Below are 21106 nucleotides of genomic sequence, written 5' to 3'. Positions count from 1 at the left end.
AGGATGCAGATTGACAGCCCAGGACGTTGTTAATAAACAACACAGTAGTGGCTTTACATGAAGTCTAAAACTAAGACAAACTCAATGTTGAAATGACCATGAAACAGAAGTCAAGACTGTAATTTACTACAAAACATATTTTGAGATCAGAGACAGCTAAAACAGATGCAGGCCAGTTCTAATATCAGGTCTGTCTGGGAAATGTGGTGGGATAGAAGCCAGTACCTGCAGGGTTCCAGCCATCAAACCCTAAATGCCATCTCTTGCGCTTGTCTTAAGCAAGGCCCTCCCAGAAGGTGCAAATAGAAACATACAACCTGATAATGAAAAAAGCAATACTTTATTTACTTACACTTGAAATGAGAATTACACTGAATTTCTATGTACACATCTTCAACCAGACACAGACCCGTAAGGATGGACTGGTCAGAGAGCGTATTGTAACGCATCAACTTCTCTGTTTTTAATGATCCAGGTTATCTCTCTGGAAACAATTGTATAACAATATACAAAAAAATATAATTTCAAATACAAATTAAAACAAATTGTCCCTTGATATCCCATACATGGAATGGTCCAGAAAGTAAAATCCAGGGTGTGTCTGCATGTTGAACGTCATTGAACAATAGACTCATTTTATCAGGCTGGTGTCTTATCACCATATCCATATTCACATTCTGGTAAGTTTTTTTAATATGGACTATATTCTGCATATTTTCCTGGATTCTTATTGGTACTCTTCAAGAGAACTCCATTAAGGTATAACTTTTGTTCTGTAAATATTGCTCTAGCTAATTTTGAATACATGATGTTTAACAGACTTGTCTAAAAGTAACTAAATAATGCCTGAGTGAGTGTTTTGTTATGGTCAACTATGTGTATATCAATCCCTATCTAAATGTATTGTTATTATAATCAGAAACATTATTGTTGTGCTTCATCACTGTAAGGCTGATTGTGTGTCATTTAGTTTAAAGTACAAAAGGTCACAGAATAACTGGCAATAGCATGAGTAGAAAAGTGAGATCACGTTGGCTCCATAATGTCTGGAGAGCAGACGTTGTATTTCCCAGAAATGTCACTGGAAGGCAGTAGTGATTGACCAACCCTCCACAACCAACTTGCCAGTCTATGAAACTTGTAGGCAAGGTCAGTTCAGAAGGACAAGCCAGAGGCAACATGGAGGTCAATCATGAAGGAAATCACACATTAATGACAGTGTCTTCATATTCCTCATCCCTGACTTCCTGTTGCAGGGAACCCATCAAGTCCCCCTGCCTTCCAGCCTCCTCTTCTTCACTGCCATTGCAGCTAGGGCTAATTATATAACGGTAGTCTCCACCGATAGCCAGAGCTGCCCCAGAAGACACCATGAGCCAGTCTTTCTCATCCTCTTCCATCCCCATACACTGCCAGGGCATTGCTGACCTGGAGCGGTCCTCTCCTGTGCCGAGCGCCCCAGCCCCCTGCTCCCCCTCGTCGCTCTCCAGGTTAACATAGAGAAGGGCCTCTTTCATAGAACAAGGCCTGGGTGACAGACTGGCCCACAGACCCTCCAGCTGGTTGATCAGGTGCTGGAAACTGGGGCGGCACTTAGGAACAGGGCTCCAGCAGCTATGCATTATCTCGTAACTGGAAAAAGAGGAAGACTGTCAGAACAGTGACATACCATAACCATGCAGTCAAATAACACTTAAATGTATCTGGCACAAATGATACATGTTCTTTTTACACAAGGACAACAAATGTGACATTTTCTACAAATTCCAAAGGTAAAAATAAATGCAGGTCATAGCATATACATGATAGATTATGTAGCAACACCTACAAGCTAAAATTACAGAATCTCTCAAGTATATCTTTAAGTGTATTGTTCAGCATGCTTAGTCGATCACTCACATGTCATCTCGGCAGTCAAGTGGCTGTTTGAGGCGCTCGCCCTTGATGAGGTACTCGTATATTTCGGAGTTCTCCACCCCAGGATATGGGGTCTGTCCCCGGGCCATAATCTCCCACATGGTAACTCCAAAAGCCCACTGTGGGAAAACGGTTAACTTGAGGAAAAACTAGATCTCAAGATAATGCACTTACAGTTCTGAAAATGCAACTGAAATCTTATGTATTAAGCCGTGAACTCACAAGGCCAATAAACTATTTGAAATTCTAAAATCAAAACAAAAGTAAATTGACTGGGCAGACGGAGGCGCTATAACATGCAGTTGAATAGATTAGAGGGGACGCCCAACTCAAAGGCTACTGTCTTATGGTGTCAACATGATTTTAAATGTGATGGTACATTATCAGTGTGTGTAATGTGATGCCTATTAAGGTGCTTCTGCGCAGTATGTACCACATCACTCTGAGTAGTGTAGACATTGTCAGCCAGGCTCTCCAGTGCAATCCACTTGACAGGCAGCTTTGAAACAGATCCTTGTCTGTAGTAGTCGCCACTGTAGATTTTCTTCGACAGGCCAAAGTCTGCCACACAGACTGTCAGGTTTTCACTCAGCCTATGGATAAAGGAGAGATGGTCATATTCTAACTCCAATCACGTCAGTTTGTAGACCACTGAGGGAGTTCCAGCACAGAAATGGAGTCAAGTTTTTCCTCAAATGTCGCCATATTCACTATTTAGTGCACTAGTTTGGACCTTTATGGGGTAGAATGGTGTCATTTGGGACAAAGCCGTCATGTACTGTGCTGGTACATTCACTCACATGCAGTTGCGTGCAGCTAGATCTCGGTGTATGATGCTTTTGTTACTCAGGTACTCCATTCCGCGAGCGATGTCCAGCATGAACTGTATGAGCATTTGCAGTGACACTGTCTGTGTGAGGGAGTGACAGAAACATAACTTTGTCAAAACATGATTTAGGTATCAACATTTGTTGGTATCAATGAGATTTTCCTGGGGGAAAGAAATAACACAAACATTTGACACAAGGATTACCAGGTTACCCTACTCTTTCTTCTACTGAGAAATAACAGGAAATTAAGGTATGATTTAAAAACATTCTATATTTAAACTGTCTAGTTTAACGGCGGAAGGTTTTCAGTTCTTAATCGGACACAACCAAGGCAAAGACATTCCTAATAGATAAGTGTTATCAAGTAAGTATTTGGAAGCTCCAATGCAGACACCTGTTCAACATTACAATTGGTTTGAATAAGGCGTCTATTTAAGAGTGCATACAAGTATGTGTAACATTTCTAGGAGACACTCACAAAGGGATCGTCTCCCAGGCGCGACATGAGCAGGAAGGTGTGGAGGTCTCCGTGCTTCATGAAGGGCAGGACGACCATCGGGATGGGCAACCGCTGCTGTGGCCGTCTGTGTAAACTCACCCCTGACAACCAAAGTAGATGTCATGCAACTAGAATCAACCACTCAGCAGAACCAGTCGGTCTGCACTGTAATCTAACAGATCATTTTCAGAACTTTTACTAGTTCTTCCAGGCCGGTTTTATTAGAACGTGGAATGTATTATTAGTAATCTGACAATTCCTTTCTTAATCATTCCCTAAGGTGACCAATTAAATCATTCAAAAGTTGGGCGAAGTCATGGGTTCATACTAACCAATAAGCGGGATGACATTAGGATGATGGAAGTCTTTCATATAAGCGGCCTCCTTTAGGCACTGTTCAATATCGCATGATGAGTTGATATCCGCTAATGGGAGGACAGAGAAAATGTCTTATCAAAATGACATCAATGTAATGTCCAGTAACTCCACACAGTTATGAAACATGAGGTCTTACTTTTCAGCACCTTTACTGCAACCTTCTGTACAGCACTGTCCTCCATCTTTAGAAAGGCCTCACGCACTGAGCCAAATTCACCTATACAGAAACACAGCTGACACATGACCCCTGGGACAATGCATAGTTTACAAATGTTGTGTTGTGTAAGACTTCTGTAACAACACAACATATCCTAAAACACCACAACTTAGACATCAGATCTTTTTTCTCATTGCAGTCGTTATAGGCGTTGTTACGTGTGCGCAAATGTCCTCTACTGCAGCAGCCACCGTACACCAATGTTTCCACGTTTTCTTCTAATCAGTACCTTTAAAGACATTCCATGACTTCATCCGATTTTTTTTCAAACTGAGGGCTGTTTTTGTTTATATGTGAAAAATCTAAAAGTAGAATCCCTATAATCCTGTTTCTCAGTTGAGCCGTAGTTTGAGTTTTGACTAAACAGAGCCACTTCTACAAACCAGTGGCTATAAACCAAAGTAGCAAATGCATCCTGGTTGAATCTGCACTGATTCGCAAACTAAATGTACACTTTCAGTTGAGCAAAACAATTGAAGGAAATCCCACTAACCTTTTCCTAACATGTGTCCAAGAGTCAGTAGTCTTTCTGGGATTAGGACATCCCGCAGTTTGGCCTTCAGATCATCGTTGATACCCAGGCTGTCCACTGGTGAGAGATAGGAAATTAAATGCCATCTACAAAGGCTAAAGAGTAAAAATGGTCAGTCATGCACTGTTTCATTGAGTCTCTCTAAGAAACAATTCATTATTCAAAACACACGTCTACTAACTACAAGCATTAAGGACTGTGTCAATAGAGGCCACAAGTCAAACAACTATTTCACTTACAGTTGGATTCTGGGAACTCTGCACAGGTCCTGTTGAATGACCTGGCAGCAATGAATGAGACTGTGCTCTCAGTCCCTGGAGGCTTGAACACAGAACTGCAAGGATAAGCAGAATAATGCATTCAAATACCATGTAGACACAGAGTCCTACTATCTGCCTTCTCTACCAGAATCAAAGGCCATGCCTGAAACTTTATGACAAAAATGTAATTCCAACTTGGGTTGTGTAACCTTGCAGTGAAGGCTTCTAATTGAAGACTTCTAAAATGCATCCTTGCTTCCTCCGATCATTGGGGTAATCCACTGATCTGGCAGTGGAAAAATAATTTAGTAGATCCCTTCCTTTCCCTTATCCAATCCTGTCAGCTCAGAGATAACCAAATGGAAGACGGAAAGGAGGACACAGTTGTGAAGTTATAAAACAATACCTCTGATTCTGGCAGACACTGCAGACAGTAGCCCTAAATAAATGTGAAGTCGTGGGAAACCTACTTGGCAACTGCAGTCCAAGACAGTCAAATAATCCCATACAGATCAGTTTGGCCAGAAAATCTAATCTACAGAAACATGAATGGCAGTCACAAGGCCAAAGTAGCGTACCCAAACTGTGTTTCCTTCCCTCTGCGGTGCACCAGGACTGTTAGCAGAAGGCCTACTATGGTGGCCACCAGCAGACCCAGCAGTAGACCAACCCACATGTGGCCTCTCTGTATCTGGGCAGACACTGCTGTGTGGACACACACACACACACACACACGGCAGTCTTTAAATACAACACAAGTGATTTAAACATCCAAAGGTTAGGTTCTAAAACAACTACATCACTAGATGGATGGGGGCCAGGCTAGAGTGACCAATGGGCTAAGAGTGTCTGACCTACTGACCTGCCGCAGGCATTACCAGTACCGGCTGGCTCCATGGCCCACAACCGGCCACGGTACACGCTGACACCTGGAAGGTGGCATTGAAGAAACGACCTCCACCGGATAGGTGGGCCACATTCTCTTTAAAGAGCAGGGCCTCCTGGAAACCAGACGTGGGTCAAAGTTTGGTCCATTGATGTGCGCGGCCTATAGATTGGTTGACGTTTTCAACTGTGTTTGTCCATATATATCTGGTGGTGTTATAAATCAGCTATATACACTGAGCTTGTCTGAGCCTTTGAAAGTGCACTGAATGATGACATCACAAGTAACTCAAGTGGAGACACATTATTACGTAAGGATCCAGGCATCACATGCGAACAGGCAATCACTGCTAAAGCCTGAGATTAGGCTGCCATAAAAGGGAATCATCAACAAAATATGAGGTTGACAGTAACATTCTGGGTTGCTCCAAAGATGAAAATCAAATCTTTGAGGATTTATTAGACACCTGATTGCGAAGAAATCAGTTGGTTACTTTTCTTAGGAACCTCAGGAACAACATGTGAATGGAACCTTTTCAGATAAAATATTTTGGTAAAGAATTCTCCCATTATGAGAAGAGATTACATTGGAGGCCATGCAACAGGAGTACATTCTGAACATTCCTTGGATGTAACATTTTCAGCAGCAGCCACAAGCAGGAGAAATAGTCTTGAACTTTGTTTTGTTAAGGCCACTGTCACCAAAATGTCATATGGTTAGATAAGCTGTTTAAGTTAATCATTGTATATCTTAAAGTGCCACTTGGGTCACATTATGTTGAAATGAACCTGAACGTCTGACAGATTACAAGTGATTCATAGAAAGGAAGATAAAACCATTTGACCCGTTTGTGTAGCAATGTCCCTATTAAAAACGACTGAACCCCTACTATGGCCATAAATCCTTGGTACAACCATAGGAATGTGAACGTCATCATCATAGCAGTCATAAACCAATGTACCACACTCCATTACAACACAAATACCATAAGGGATTGGAATGGTCAGAAAATGAACCAAGAGTTACCAATGCAGCTCAATACATACCATACATAACTAGGCTGCTCAAACTGTGAGCTTTACCCTTAGCATTGACAGTTTTCCATGGATAATGTATGTACTTTTAAGTTGTCGTGTAGTGTTTTCAGGTGAATCATGTCAATTGAATCATCGATGGCTCCAACTTAAACATTGTTATTTCCAATAGTCAAATGAAATGTTCTATTTTCTAAATCACTGCTGACCTTGTCATTGTGTATGGTAGTACATGAGGGTGTCGTGAAGTGTTTACAGGTGTATGGGTCCGTACCTGTCCCTCTCCTCCCAGGTTCCATTGGACTTTGTAGGCCATCAGTTTACCCTGCAGCTCCTCGTCTTCTAAGGTCGCCCAGTTCAGGGACAACTGCTGCTCCGTTAGGTCAAAGGTCAGGTTCCGTGGGGCAGCAAAGGGCACTGGGGATGAATAACAGTGAGACAGTGTTTAACACCTTAGGGACACCTTTATGTTTTATCATAAAGCTCCTAATTAAATGGTACCTGATGAAGACCTACACGTCAGTGCTCGAACTGTAGACGTGTGCTGCTGTCATCCGTTAATTCACTCGGGAAACAGTCACAAGAGAGAATCACCGAACACTCAGTGTCTTTGACCTAACAGTACTCACTAAAGCACCCATTGGTCTAGCATGGTGAATCCACGCTCAGATGATACCCTGCACTGCCTCTGGCCAGGGTGTGGCGACACTGAGGCAACAGGCCCTAGTTCTGCCTCGCAGCACATTGATATGGATTGAGGGCATGCACAATGGTTTATTGTACCAGCAGGACTGGAATCCACTGGCCGGTGTCCAGCACTGACGGTTAACAAACATACAAACAACGTGGCCAGCAGAAGCCCCCACTTCACTGCTCCCTCATCAGACACCCTCCCATAACCAAGTACCGAACCCTGGGGTTCTCTCTCATTTTAAAAACAAACATCATTTAAAAACAAATCACCTTAGACTGGACTGTATATGAAAGTTAAAGCGTTTGGTTCACGTTACAGTCCCTTCACAGATTATCCCGTCTGACAGCTCGGCTATGAAGCACAGAGGACAAATAAACACGTCATTCTGCTCCCATTGTTGTAAGCTCGTCATACTCAATATTGTCCGCATGAATCATTGTGTGCTTTTGATGGCCAGCTGGATATGTGTGGAGTTGTTTGACTACGGCTGTACCCTAAACGAACACCCTATTCTCTCTTTGGCTCACACATTTTGAACAGGGTTCTGAAGCAGGGAATGACACAGGGCAAAGGGCGTCATTAGTCACCAAGGCAATGACAAAAAAAAAAACGAATCTTGATGAACAGAATAACTGACCATGTCATAATCTGTTCTAACAAGTGGATGCGCACCTGCTTCTGGTGTTTGAAAGTCCAGCCAGTCGGAGAACGGGGACGTCCCAATCTCATTTTCACAGCACACCCTGACGCTGTAGTTGGAGAAGCAGCTCAGCCCGCTGAGGATCTGTCGGAATGGTGGAACCTTCACACATTTGTCTAGACGTTTCACCTTCCTCCCAGAAGTCTTAGACACCTGGAAAAGGTTTTTAGGAAAATATTCCAGGATTACGTTTCCTGGGATTAATGTGAGAGCAAACAATCTTTTAACTGAGGTGAAATTATTTATTGGTAGATATATATATATATATATATATATATATATATATATTATTGGTAGATTTAACTGAAAGAATAATCAAGCTCCTCTAATAATAAAAAAAATTATAATACACTAATCATTATTTAAGTCTTGACTAACCATTTATCCAAAACATTCATGTACATTTAAAGGTTGTTGCTCCCATCCTAAATAACAAACAATGAACAACAAGAGCAAACACCACAAATCAGTAAATCACTTCAGGAAGGCTGGAGGTTTGCGCATGAATGCTTCATTAAATTCATGCCCTAAAGGCATCAAGCCAGGTTTACGGCAGTGTTAGAGGCCAGACATCTCAGGTGTGTTGGGTTGGGCTCATGTTTATAAGTGGGACCGGAGTGTTAGAAGAGAACAGAAGTCTTTGCCTGGATGGTGCAGGTAGCGAGATCAGAGTGTCCAGCAAAGCCAGGGCTCCAGGCCAGGGTGACATTGTCCTCCACCATATGGACCACCCGCAAACTACTAGGGGCTGCTGGGAGAACTGCAGGCAATGAAAGGACAGATGTACATTCAGCTGCACCTAAACTGACCGGACAGCTTTAATCAGGCAGCGCATTCTAGAAAAATTAATCAGTCACACCTCACGTCCCGTGTACTGTCGGCTGAACCTCTCACCTTTAATGTGCACAGTTCCCGTTCGAGACACTGAGATACCCCGGGCATTCTTGGCCTCGCAGTAGAACTTGACGCTGTTATTCACGCCTTCAAGAACAGGAGATAAACGAGAGGTTAAGGGGTGCTAGGGGACGTATTCAAAGGCAACATAGAGGCCGTAACCGTAAACTGCCTGTCAATGCCAACACAGCGGATTACATCAGACCCCGGTCCCCGTTCCTGAACAACCATGGGAGAATTCCATCTTAATTGGTAATCCTCACACACTGTGGACAGTACGCCATGCATCCAACAGCAGAGCACACTGTGTACTATGTGCTGTGAGAGTGTTTGTAGTGCCACCCATTCACTATTGCAGTTAGAGGGCTGTGAAGTAAACAGTGCAACGTATAATCTTGACTTCAACATCCTCAGCAGCGACGGATAAGGACTGCCACATCGACAGATCTGGCCGTTTATTCGTCATCAACCTAGACAGACTTGTTAAGCCTGTTCTATTCCTCTGGCGTCTCCCTCCTCATCTAATACGTAACGACAAATAGTATTGTGACGTGCGTGCTGATAACCGGCAGCTCCGCCAGGCACAGAGGGCCACAGCCCGGTTAGTCATCTACTGACTGACATTCACAGGACAGCAGAGCCATGAGCGGAAACCAAGACAGGGAGAGTGTTTCAGCTGGGCCGAAACGTGACTGGTTAATGTCACGTTGTAGGGAAACGGTCTCTGGTAACCAGATATGACAGGAAAACGTCACGCGTCTGGGCGCTGCATTCCTGACTTGGCACTAACTTTTGTTTGTATGTACCATGAGCTCCCCTGATGGTACCAAACACAGTTGTATTTATCACGTTCTTTGTCGACTACTGGTGAATAGCCTAATTATTTTTGTCAAACTGGGGTGTTAATTAAATAAAACAGATAACAAAAATAGAAGGTATTACCACAAGAAATACATCCAGAGTGTTATGATATACCAACAACAAAGAAAGAATGGGAAACATCATCGGAAAACCATAACTGGCTATTTAGAGGGAGAACCGTTACCGGGTCGTTCTGTGGAGGTACGGGTCATTTAGGTTTCTGTACATTTGATTAAAGGAAGCTGGATTAGTAATGAACAGTAGCAGTAGCACCAGCGACATATTTTGAGTGTGTAGTGTGTGTTAGGAGCGTCAGTATTCATGTTGATTTATGGTATTTATTTGTATTTTTTTTTTTAGATATTTCACAGTTATTTATCCAGCCAAGTTGATTATGAACCAAATTTTAATTACAGCAACAAATTACAGGGAATGTTACGAGGGAGAGGGGGAGTAATTAGGGTTAACTGTCTTGCTCATTGAAAAAACCACATAGCTTTCATCTTGGTGGTCGGGGGAACTGAAACATAGACCTTTCGGACTCTAATCAGATCCCCTAACCATGTACTGAATGTAAATATGACTGTGGCTCACTTGCTCAAAACTTTTATAAATGTGAAAGTAGTGCAAAAAATAGGGTCAATAGAGTCGTTTCAGACTAAGCCTTACACTGAGGTTTTGGTCAGACGCATTGAGTGCAAACCACTAATGTAACTGTAGACTATGGAGCAGCACCTAGCGTCGAGTGAAGGCTCCTTATTAAATGGAACCAGCTAAACGCCAGAAGGAAATGGAGGAGAGCAACTTAAATATATCACAACACAAGAAAGGTATAAAATTTGAAATATAATGATCTGGTGACTACAAGTATTGATCAAGCAAGGCCAGGCCCACATGAGTTGGCATTCCTTCTCTCAGGTCATGACATGTCGTTTCCTCTCTCAGGTCATGACGTGGCATTCCCTCTCTCCAGTCATGACATAGCACTTCCTATGTGAATTCATGACTTGCAATTTCCCTTCTCAAGTCATGATAAGGCTTAACATTTCCTCCATCAAGTCGTGACATTTCCTTTACCAAATCTTGGCATTTTCTCCCTCAAGTGGAGATGTCATACTGTTACGCATGCAGGTACCCTGTATGTGCGTTTGTGTTTTTCCCCTCCTGCCGTTTCCCCAGGTGTTCCTTACGTTCCTGATTGTGCCCCTTGGTGTTTCCCACCTGGCAGTCATGGGTGCATCGCCTGACTACTGGTTTAAAAACCCAGTCAGTTGGTTCTCCCAGAGAGACTCTTTTGCTTTCCCCACATGGACACTCTTGAGATACATACCCTTTCTGATAGACAGACACTTTGTTCATTCATACATCACTTAGTTTAGCACATACTCACATGAAACAGGACAAAGTGAGATGTATGTATTACTGTGGTGTTTTGTTTGGTGTTGTCTAGTCAATTGTTTGCTGTTTAACCTGTGTGTTTTGTTTGTCCCTGTGTCCCTGGGAAAAAGGGGTTCTTAGCAAGTCGCCCTTGGGCATACACAAGCCGTAAAACAATAGTTAAAACTGAGCGGACCACCCACTTTATTTTTGTATTGGTTAGTAGTCAGCCAAGCGGTTCTTGAGGCAGGCAAGTTCAGTTTAGGGGAGTTTTGGACTATATTATTACATTTCTTGGGTCCATTTCAGCCCCTTTTCCCTAGCCCCTTTACCGTGTGTTTATAAATGTTTTACGTTTGACAGTAGCTTTGGTTGTCTGTGTCGTTTGTTCTCACTGTGCCTTTACACTAGACTAATTTGCATGAGTTTTATGTTACGGGTCTAGACGGCTAGAGCCAAAGGGTTCATAACACATACTACAGGTGAGGGCAAAAATGTCCCTCTCCACATCCAATAAAAACATGTCATACCTTCAGTGCCTGTAAAGAAGCTCTCTGTGGTTACTGATAATCATCAGCATAGAAACAACAAAAACCTTTATGAAAGCAAGAAAGCCATTCAGAAGCATTCCACCCACTGGGAATAACCTTTGAGTTAGTTCTCCAACTCCAACAGATTTACTTTCCATTCACACGGAGATCTCTTGGCCATCTCTGCCATAATACCATAAGCTGGTGGGCAGTCCAACGTGCTCAGCTGATCCAAATTGTGACAATAAGCAGAATATTCTTTTTTTGCAATCTTTACAAGGTTACTGAAATGATCTTTCCTCTGTCATTGGAGGAGAGGGCCCTTAAGAAGGAAACCTCTGATAAAACCCACCAAATCTGTTAGAGAGGAGGCAGGGTAGAGAACAGGAAAGGAAGGAAAGACTGTTGAAAAGAAAAGAAAGAGGCTTACCTTTAACGTGGAATACTGACGGAGAAGAAGTCACATCGCCCTGCTGTACTCCCCCCAGCCACCAGTGGATCACCACGGGGTCTGGGGGCCCCACAGCAGCACACGTCAGGTTGAAGGGTACCCTGGGGAGAGTGGCTACATCTTGGGGCTCAAGGATAAAGTGGGGGACACCTGGATAAAGAACCAGAGAACAGAACCAAGGGATTAGGAAAGGCAGTTGTAACAAGTTTTTGAATATGCCACAGCGTGACAGGTAGGTGTACAGGCAAAGACAAAGACAAATATTGATTTTATTTATTGAGTCATGTACCCTCAACTGTTATCCAGGCGGGTTCAGACGAGATGGTCAAGCCGTAGAACTCAACCTCACACCAGTACTTCCCTGCATCATGCTGCTGGACGGACTTCACACTGAAACAGACAGTCAGATTACCCCAGTACTTGAAATTACATCATGCACATTTCTGCTCTTATCCAGACCCCTGTGTGGGAAGTGCTCCCACAACCCTGGCATCTCAACAGCCATATTCTTACCAAGTGAGCTGCACAGAACATGTTGTACAACCCTGTTTCCATAAAAGTTAGGACCCTGTGTAAAATGTAAAGAAAAACAGAATGCAGTGATGTGCAAATCATTTAAATGCTATATTCAATAGAAAATAGTAGCATGAAAACATATCAAATATTAAAACTGAGAAATGTTATTGTTTCTTGGAATTAACATGCTCGCTTTGAATTTGATGCCAGCAACACGTTTAAAAAAAGCTAGGACAGAGGCACCAAAAGACTGGAAAGGTTGTGTAATCCTAAAAAACTAAACCTGGTGGAATATCACACCACTAATTAGGTCAACTGGCAACAGGTCAGTAACATGATTGGTTATTAAAAGATCATTCCAGAGAGGATGGTAAATGTACGACCGCTAGCTGGGAATTCCTGAATATATGTCTAAGAATTGTCTAAATTTGTTTGTAAGCATTTACAAAGCACTTACAAATGGGAAGTGAGGATGGGGAGGGGTTAACAACGCTGTGAAAGACTCCGTAGGCTCTCAGGCACCAATGCATTAAAAACATGCACGATTCTATCATGGACAAACTGGACATCATGGCATGGGCTCAGGAACACTACCGAAAACCACTGTCTGTGAACACAGTACATCGCTGCAAGTTGAAACTCTACCATGCAAAGAAGAAACCATATGTAAACAACATCCAGAAACGCCAGCACTTTCTCTGGGCCCGAGCTCATTTAAGATGGACTGAGGCGAAGTGGAAAACTGTCCTGTGGTCTGATAAATCAAAAATGTTAATTATTTTTGGGAATCATGTACACCTTGTCCTCCGGACTAAAGAGGAGAGGGACAATCCGGCTTGTTATCAGCGCACAGTGCAAAAGGCAATTTGTGATGGTATGAGGGTGCATTAGTGCACATGGCATGGGTGACTTGCACTTCTGTGAAGGAACCATTGATGCTGAACAATATATAGAGGTTTTGGAGCAACATAGACGACTTTCTGCACATATCACAACAGCATGGCTCTGTAGTGATAGTCCGAGTGCTAAACTGGCCTGCCTGCAGTCCAGACCTGTCCCCATTTGAAAACCTTTGGTGCATTATGAAATGACAAATAGAGCAAAGGAGACCCTGAACTGTTTAGCAGCTGCAGTCCTATATAAAGCAAAAATGGCACAGCATTTCAAAACTATCAAAACTACAGCAATTCGTCTCCACAGTTTCCAAACGCTTACGGAGTGTTGTTAAAAGAAGAGATGATGCAACACAGTGGTAAATATGCCCCTGTCCCAACTTATTTGAAAAGTGTTGCTGGCATCAAATTCAAAATGGGCATGGATTTTTACAAAAACAATACAATTTCTTTGTTTCAAATAGGGGGTGTAACATACGAGATTTTCATGGTATGATAAATGTATCCAAAAACGATCACGGTATTATGGTGCTAGGGTATTATGGTGTTGGCCTAATGCTAATAGTATTAGCAATTAAATTGTTAAAGTATAAATAATGTTTGATAAACAACATTAGGTAATTCCTTAACTGAGAATGTATTACTATAACCAAAGTGGCTGCAGAGACTGTCTAGGAGATAGTTACTGAATTGCAATGCCCAAAATGTAAGACCCTAATTATGATCAAGAAAATAATTCATTTGCAGTTTATTGATTGGTGTTTTTGCAACTACTGTCCTATTTCTGTAGGCCTAAAGCACTTTGCAAACCTTGTTTAAAAAAAATTGCTAACAAAACATATTAGAAGTAGTATTAAACTTATTGCACTGTGGCGCTGCACTCAAGCAAATGAACGCATGAACATTCAGTTGGTCTAACATCGCCTACGCGTTTAACTATGTTTGCAGCAGGTTCTAATTGTTCCCGGGCCAACACTTTTCCCCCGACATGCTTTGCATATTGGGTTACCATCAACATTTTGGGTCTTTTAAAGATCTAAAATATCCAGACTGCGGACTTCAGCCACTTATGTGGGGAAACTGTTCCTACATTGTCATATCGGTGCGCTGCGGTCTCTGTGACTGTCTAACGAAAGCTGAGGACTTTTCAATTTAGAGATGTTATCTTGTGATGTGTATATGATTCTTTGTAAATATAACTGACTGACTGACTGACTGACTGACTATCTCTTAATTGAACTGAAATCTACAATATGAATATCAATTCCTTTGGATTGGATTAGAAAAATTCAGAAAATAAATCATGAATTCATATAAATGACCTTGTTTCATTTATTTCATTGAGCTAATTATTCACTAACCCCCTTGACCTAAATGTAGTGAAATGGTAGGTTGAAGACTTGACCTAATCAATAAAAACCTTGAATGACAAAAAGGCAACGGTGTGAGAACTGGCTGTTTTTACAACTGGGCTGCACCGTGAAACCATTACATCCCTAGTTTTAACATTTCATATGTTGTCTTCGTACTATATTCAATGGAATATAGGGATTCAATGATTTCCACATCATTGCATTGTTTTTATTTGCATTTTACGCAGCGTCCCAACTTTTTGGAAACAGGGTTGTACTGCAGTTCTATAAACCGTAGTTCTAGAAACTTTATGTTTCTTAAGCTCAAGAACCATGTGAGGATACGTAAAACATTGGAGCAGGACACTATGTAACTGCCGCAATAAAAGAGCTTGGGGCAAATTACATTCAGAAGTACACTTTGCATAAATGCACAAGTCTCAAAGACTCACTCAGGTAAACTATCCCACTTATATAACCATTTGTCTCCAGCCTTACCACTCCAAACAACAGCCTATAAAAGGTTAGCAACTAAGACATAGCAATCTGACAGAAATAATTATATTATGTCAACTACGTTCTGTAGACTGAACACAACATACAGTGGATGTCTCAGCAATTTAGGACATTTTTGTGTGCGTGAGGATAAGCGTAAACAACAGCCGGACACAGGAAAGACGTTTCAGACTGCAGACATTTGAGCTTCAGTTCCCGGCGCATGTGTATGAGATTAACAGGAATGGCTGCCACCCTTGCGATGCAGGTTCACTTAACAATCAGGTCCAGCAGTCCACCTAAAGATTAACATAATTCAGGGTCATAGCCTGCTTCCACCCTGGTTTATCTGCTGGTTAGATTATGGTATCAGTATACCTCTGTAGAGATTTAACGAAAGGACTCACTTGTATATGTTCCTTCTCTTACAGCCAGTGAGTTTCTATTCTGCCATGTTGAGCAGACCGTGGTTGGACAACAAACGTAAGCTGATGTAGAAGGTTGCTGTAGGATCGGAGTAGGAGAGATCCACTCAATAATAATACTCCCACTTCTTTAAAAAGGTCTTGACCCTGATTCAGGTCAACTTTCAGACTAATCTGAATTGCCTCCTTGATCAGGTCTTCAACCTACCATTCCCCTACATCTAGGTCAAGGGAGTTAGTGAATAATTACCTCAATAATAGTCATCAACTTGATGTTAATGAGAATAGTTAATCCCTCTGGCTGGGATTATACATTTTTACCTTCAGGTTCACAATGTCTGTACCTGATTTAACTATTCCCAGGTGGAAGTCAAATGACTCCCTTGTATTAAGAATATGAGATAGCAGCACATTGCAATCTCTGATCACAGCCTTTTTACTGCCTCCCTGACATTTCATCACATCAGGTAAAATAAAAGGGTGTGGAGGCTCAAAAAGACTTGTAGTTTTTTGGAAAACTACAAATCATACTTTTCCTCCAAAGCAATGACAAAGGAGATACATTCCAACCTTTAACTGTGGGAAACACTTAAAGCATGTGACCATAGAATCACACCATTCTATAAATCCTGACAAACAACACTGGAAAGACAAATTAAATGACTACATAGGGAGAACACTAGAATATCAAACCACAGAGAAATGTAAAAACATTACTGAATACAATTTGAATACATTTGGATCATCTAAGCTAAATTGTGTAAATCCTCACTTTATCAAACAAAAATACTTGGAGTTTGATGACAAACTGGTAACAAAACTGCATAAAATGAATCTGTATATGTATAATCTTATATACATCTAATAGAGATACCACTCCTGTAACCATACGTAACTTTCTGAAAAAATTTAACATCCTCTACCAAAATCATGTGTATTCTGACTTCTTCAATGTGGAAATCTCTCTAAAAGAAATACTACTATAACCCTAAATTAAATGCTAAACTACAACCCAAAAGAATGGTAAATTATTACAGACTTGTTTTGACAATCTTAATTGAGATGATATTTTTTGTTTGATTGTCACACACCTGTTTTATATCATTAGTGTTGTACAACCACAAAATATAACCACAACATATTTATGGCAGACTGAAAACGTTGTATAATTTCAGCTGGTGCAAGAACTTTTGAAGTCTGAAAAACAATGTTAGAAAGTTTTAAGCTACAACAATGTCATTCCTGCAGTATATGTGATTCAGCTATCTGCCAAGTTAGCTACTAATTTCCTGAATCTCAGTGGATACAGTAAGAAAAACCATCTCAACCGGAACATTACTCAACCCCTGCCCTACCCCCAACCGAGTAACAGTTAAAAACATAGAGGTCGCCCATTAAACTTCACAACAAACGCAGATGGAACCAAAGTGCAAACCTGTGGAAGGTCTCCCAGTGGTTTTGTTCCAGAGTGATGTACATCTGATCTGTGCTGTACAGCTTCTCCCCATCCTTCATCCACACAATGTCTGGTTCACTCAGACCCTCGATGGAACAACCCAGACGAGCCATGTTGCCCTGGGTTACCGTGAGGTTGGCAGGGTTCTTGGTGAACCGGAGACCTAGAAGTAAAAGATCAGGATACACTAGAATTCAGTGGGTTACTGTCCACTGTGATTTCTCTTCACTAGGGGTCCAGTATTCAAAATCATGTGATGTAGAATATGGTCAGTCCATTCAGACTGATTTTTCATGTGATGTAGAATATGGTCAGTCCATTCAGACTGATTTTTCATGTGATGTAGAATATGGTCAGTCCATTCAGACTGATTTTTCATGTGATGTAGTCCATTCAGACAGATTTTTTGGGGGGATATTTTGACACTTTATTTATTGAGTCGGATCAGGAAACACAGAGAGGATACAGTGATGTGGGAGACAGTTTGAAGGTTTCAGAGTGGGAATTTAAAACCCTTTCCCCAATGGGGAGTGGGGTTATATGTGTATAAACCAAGAGCATGTTCACCAGACCACAGTCTGTGCACAGATTCTTTTTGCTGTTGAGAATTTCAGTTCTTAGTCAGTATCTTACATACAACACCCTAGGTCTTTCCACTACCCCTCAAAGGTAACCTTCATAATCACATATTTTTATGTATTTTGCCAGGCAGTCATGAAACACTTACAGGTAGACAATTGCAACATATAAAAGCTTTTTTTTCTACAAAGCTTTTGTCTTTAGAACAGTTTGTGTCTATTGTTGCCACTTGGCCAAAGGTCGGCAGAATGCCCGTCATACAAGGATGCAGAAGACTGAAAGCTCGCCACTGTTGCAGAGAACTACAGCTGTTGCTGGGTTTAGCTGCCTGCAACAGACCAACGGCCAAAGGAGTAACATCAATGACCATGTTATTCAGGACTGCTCAGAGGCAGGGGAGGGATCATGTCAACAAGCTAAATGTTCTCTGGGCCAATCTCTCCCACACCCTTGTCCCACCTCGAATTTGACAGAAGGTTGCAATTTAGTTGATTTCCTGGTTGATTTCCAATTTATTGCTGGAGCTTGGTAGAGAAGTTGGGTTTAATAGGGTACACGGTGTCAAATACTTATTTCATTACAATGAAAATAGTCATTGTGGACTATCTTACACATTTTACACTTGCAAGTCAATACGTGTTAGGCCACGTTTACATTTGAGTCTTCTAGGGTAAGTATCTACAAGATTTGCACACCTGAATTAAGCACTCGTTTTTCTATTGTTCTATTAAAAAAATCCTCTGGTCTCTTTCATAGTATTAAGGACCATGGCCACAAAGCTATTTGCCATAGATTTTAAAGCATGTTGTTTATTTTCATCTATAAAAACGTCTCGCTCTTTGTTAAAGTCAAGCATCCCACACCATGATTCAGCCAACACCATGTTTGAAAAAAGATGCAGTTACTCAGTGATGTGTTGAATTTGTCCTTAAACCGAAAGCTTTACATTTAGGCCAAAAGGTGTATTTCTTCAACAGATAATTTCCTTCTTCTCTGTATTACTTTAGTTTCTTGACCTTGCCTAAATCAATACTAAATGTATGTTGTTAACACAATACCATCCAGTGCACTTCTTCATGAGACTTTCAAGAAAGCACTTTGATCTTTCTTTTCAGATTTTACATACTTATTTGAAATGTGATATATACACACACAAAAAGGACTTTCTTCAAATGTTATAAGAAAGGCATGTGATTGATTGACTTTAAATTCTAAATAAACTTTAAATTAAACTTCAGCCAATAAGAGGGCAGAGTATACAGTGCAAGTGGGTAAGCAAGAACATTAGACCCTGTTCTTAGTTTGGCCTTACCTTAACCCTTACTCTTACCCCAACCGTAAGCTTAACCCGTATCCAACATTTATTACATTATTTCCTTCCTTCAGGGCATATATGAAAACAATGATTTGCTGTACACCAATGTCTTTGATCATCTGAATATGTTTCATTCTGTACACAGATTTCTTCAGTGCACATCTGAAAAACTCACATCCTGAACACAAAAAAATATATTATCCATGTCCATATCACACATTTCTAATAAGTTAGCATTCTGGTTAGATGCTAACAGTATTTAATTTTACTGTACTTTCAATGATAAGCAACAAGGTATCTCGGGGGTTTGTGATATATGGCCAATATACTACACCTAAGCACTGTGTGCAGGCATTGGCCATATACTACATCCCCTCGTGGTTTAATGGTTACATATACCTCGGCTATCAGCCAATCAGCATTCAGGATTCCTACCATCTGCTTTATACACAATTGTTAGTTTTTTTTCCATTATATTGCATATATAAATCACAAAACGCGTAAGTAAATGCATTGCAATCACATTGCAACTCAACAAAATGTGGCGAAAAAAATGACATGGCGGTTTCCTACAAGTAATAAATCAACGTCAGTCTAATTATATTTTAAGAGAAAACCTTATTGAACTCAATTGCGAGCAGTACTTGCAGTAAACGTGGACTTTTGGGTGGAATATCCACTCCGGACATAACAGTGATTAATGTTGACAAACAAACTCGTCAAACAACAAACCCCTATGGTTGAAAGTGAGTTAAATATCCTAACAGAGAATATACTGTAGCCATTTGAAAATACATTTGGAGAAAAATGACATGGCGGTGTCCTTCTCATATATAAACAGTTTACAAGTAATAAATCAACGTCAGTCTTATTATATTTTAAGTGAAAACCTTATTGACCTCAATTGCGAGCAGTAACTGCGGTAAACGCGGACTTTTGGGGGGAATATCAACTCCTGACATAACATTGATTAATGTTGACAAACAAAACTCGTCAAACAACAAACGCCTATGGTTGAAAGTGAGTTAAACATCCTAACAGAGAATATTCTGTAGCCATTTGAAAATAAGTCTAGTTGTGAAGTCCACTGATAATTCAAACTTACCAAGGATTGCGGTACTCTGTGCAAAGAAGATTATGATCCAGTGATAAATGTTCATCTTTTCATTATATTGTTAACAAAATGATGCTCTGTTCCGCAAATAAACGAGCCCCCAACATTCGCAGTATCCCGGGGTTCCAGAGCAGGTTTCTGAATTAAAGAACGAGGGCTTGAGATTTGTCGACAACAATTCACCCAACTGTGTTGATTAAATTCATGAAATCCGAAGATCCAGCCTGGCCGAAATGATTAAATGTTGTTTTCTTCCCCTCATGAATAACCGGCTACAGTTCTCTACATAACGCAATACAGATTCCGTCCAGTGTCATTTACACTTTGTTTTTCTTAGTCTCCTACTTAATCTGTGGTGTTTTCACTAGAAAACCAAACAGTATCAAACAGAACGCAATTGGGAAGGATCTACGTGAATTAGTCCAATAGAAACTCAAGATTTCGTAGAAAAAAATGTTTTCCGTTTGAAATAGGAGGTATCCGTTGAAAACGATTTGCAAAAGAAATACACCCCAGGATGAAGCGCTCACTTAAAGAATGTCAATGTGAATGACTGCCACCTAGTGAAAGCTTGGGAAATATGAGTCTCAGAAACATGATCATGTATTTATTTAACTGATCAGCCATGCACTAACGCATAGAAAAACACGATATGCAAAATATTTCCACTAAAAGCAAACCAGAATATAAATAAACAAATACCGAGATTATTCCAAATGTAAATTAGAAAAAAATATATTATATACCTAACATTTGACTAATTTTGTCCAAAGACAGCTATTGGAGCAATTAGGGTTAACCTTTAAGATGTTCAGCCCAGGTTTGTTTCCTCTTCAAAATGAGATTTGACAGGTCTTTGGAGTGCTAAGAATGAGAGACATTTTAAATTCTAATGCATTTA

The 21106-nt window shown here is 40.9% G+C and overlaps 1 protein-coding gene across 2 annotated transcripts; it reads right to left on the bottom strand.

Moving 5' to 3' along the window:
• Nucleotides 1-321: 321 nt before the first annotated feature.
• Nucleotides 322-20668, bottom strand: tyro3 (TYRO3 protein tyrosine kinase). 2 transcript variants are annotated; one of them, XM_010894825.4, is made up of 19 exons: nucleotides 20197-20668; nucleotides 17177-17360; nucleotides 12350-12450; nucleotides 12040-12210; nucleotides 8842-8928; nucleotides 8592-8707; nucleotides 7920-8100; nucleotides 6828-6970; nucleotides 5496-5634; nucleotides 5212-5338; nucleotides 4613-4707; nucleotides 4335-4430; nucleotides 3761-3841; nucleotides 3579-3671; nucleotides 3226-3347; nucleotides 2718-2827; nucleotides 2351-2510; nucleotides 1900-2036; nucleotides 322-1632 (listed from the first exon to the last, which is right to left on the bottom strand). In XM_010894825.4, exons 1-19 carry the CDS (start codon nucleotides 20249-20251, stop codon nucleotides 1203-1205), a joined length of 2628 nt encoding a protein of 875 aa, XP_010893127.2. In that variant the 5' UTR covers nucleotides 20252-20668; the 3' UTR covers nucleotides 322-1202. The 2 variants fall into 2 exon arrangements, with proteins under 2 accessions (XP_010893127.2, XP_010893128.2); XM_010894826.4 differs by having other exon boundaries at nucleotides 5212-5335.
• Nucleotides 20669-21106: the final 438 nt, after the last annotated feature.

Source organism: Esox lucius, chromosome 15, assembly GCF_011004845.1.
Source record: "Esox lucius isolate fEsoLuc1 chromosome 15, fEsoLuc1.pri, whole genome shotgun sequence".
In the NCBI taxonomy this organism is placed as follows: domain Eukaryota; kingdom Metazoa; phylum Chordata; class Actinopteri; order Esociformes; family Esocidae; genus Esox; species Esox lucius.
The sequence above is the reverse complement of the archived record's forward strand: the minus strand, read 5'-3'. Positions and strand labels throughout refer to the sequence as shown.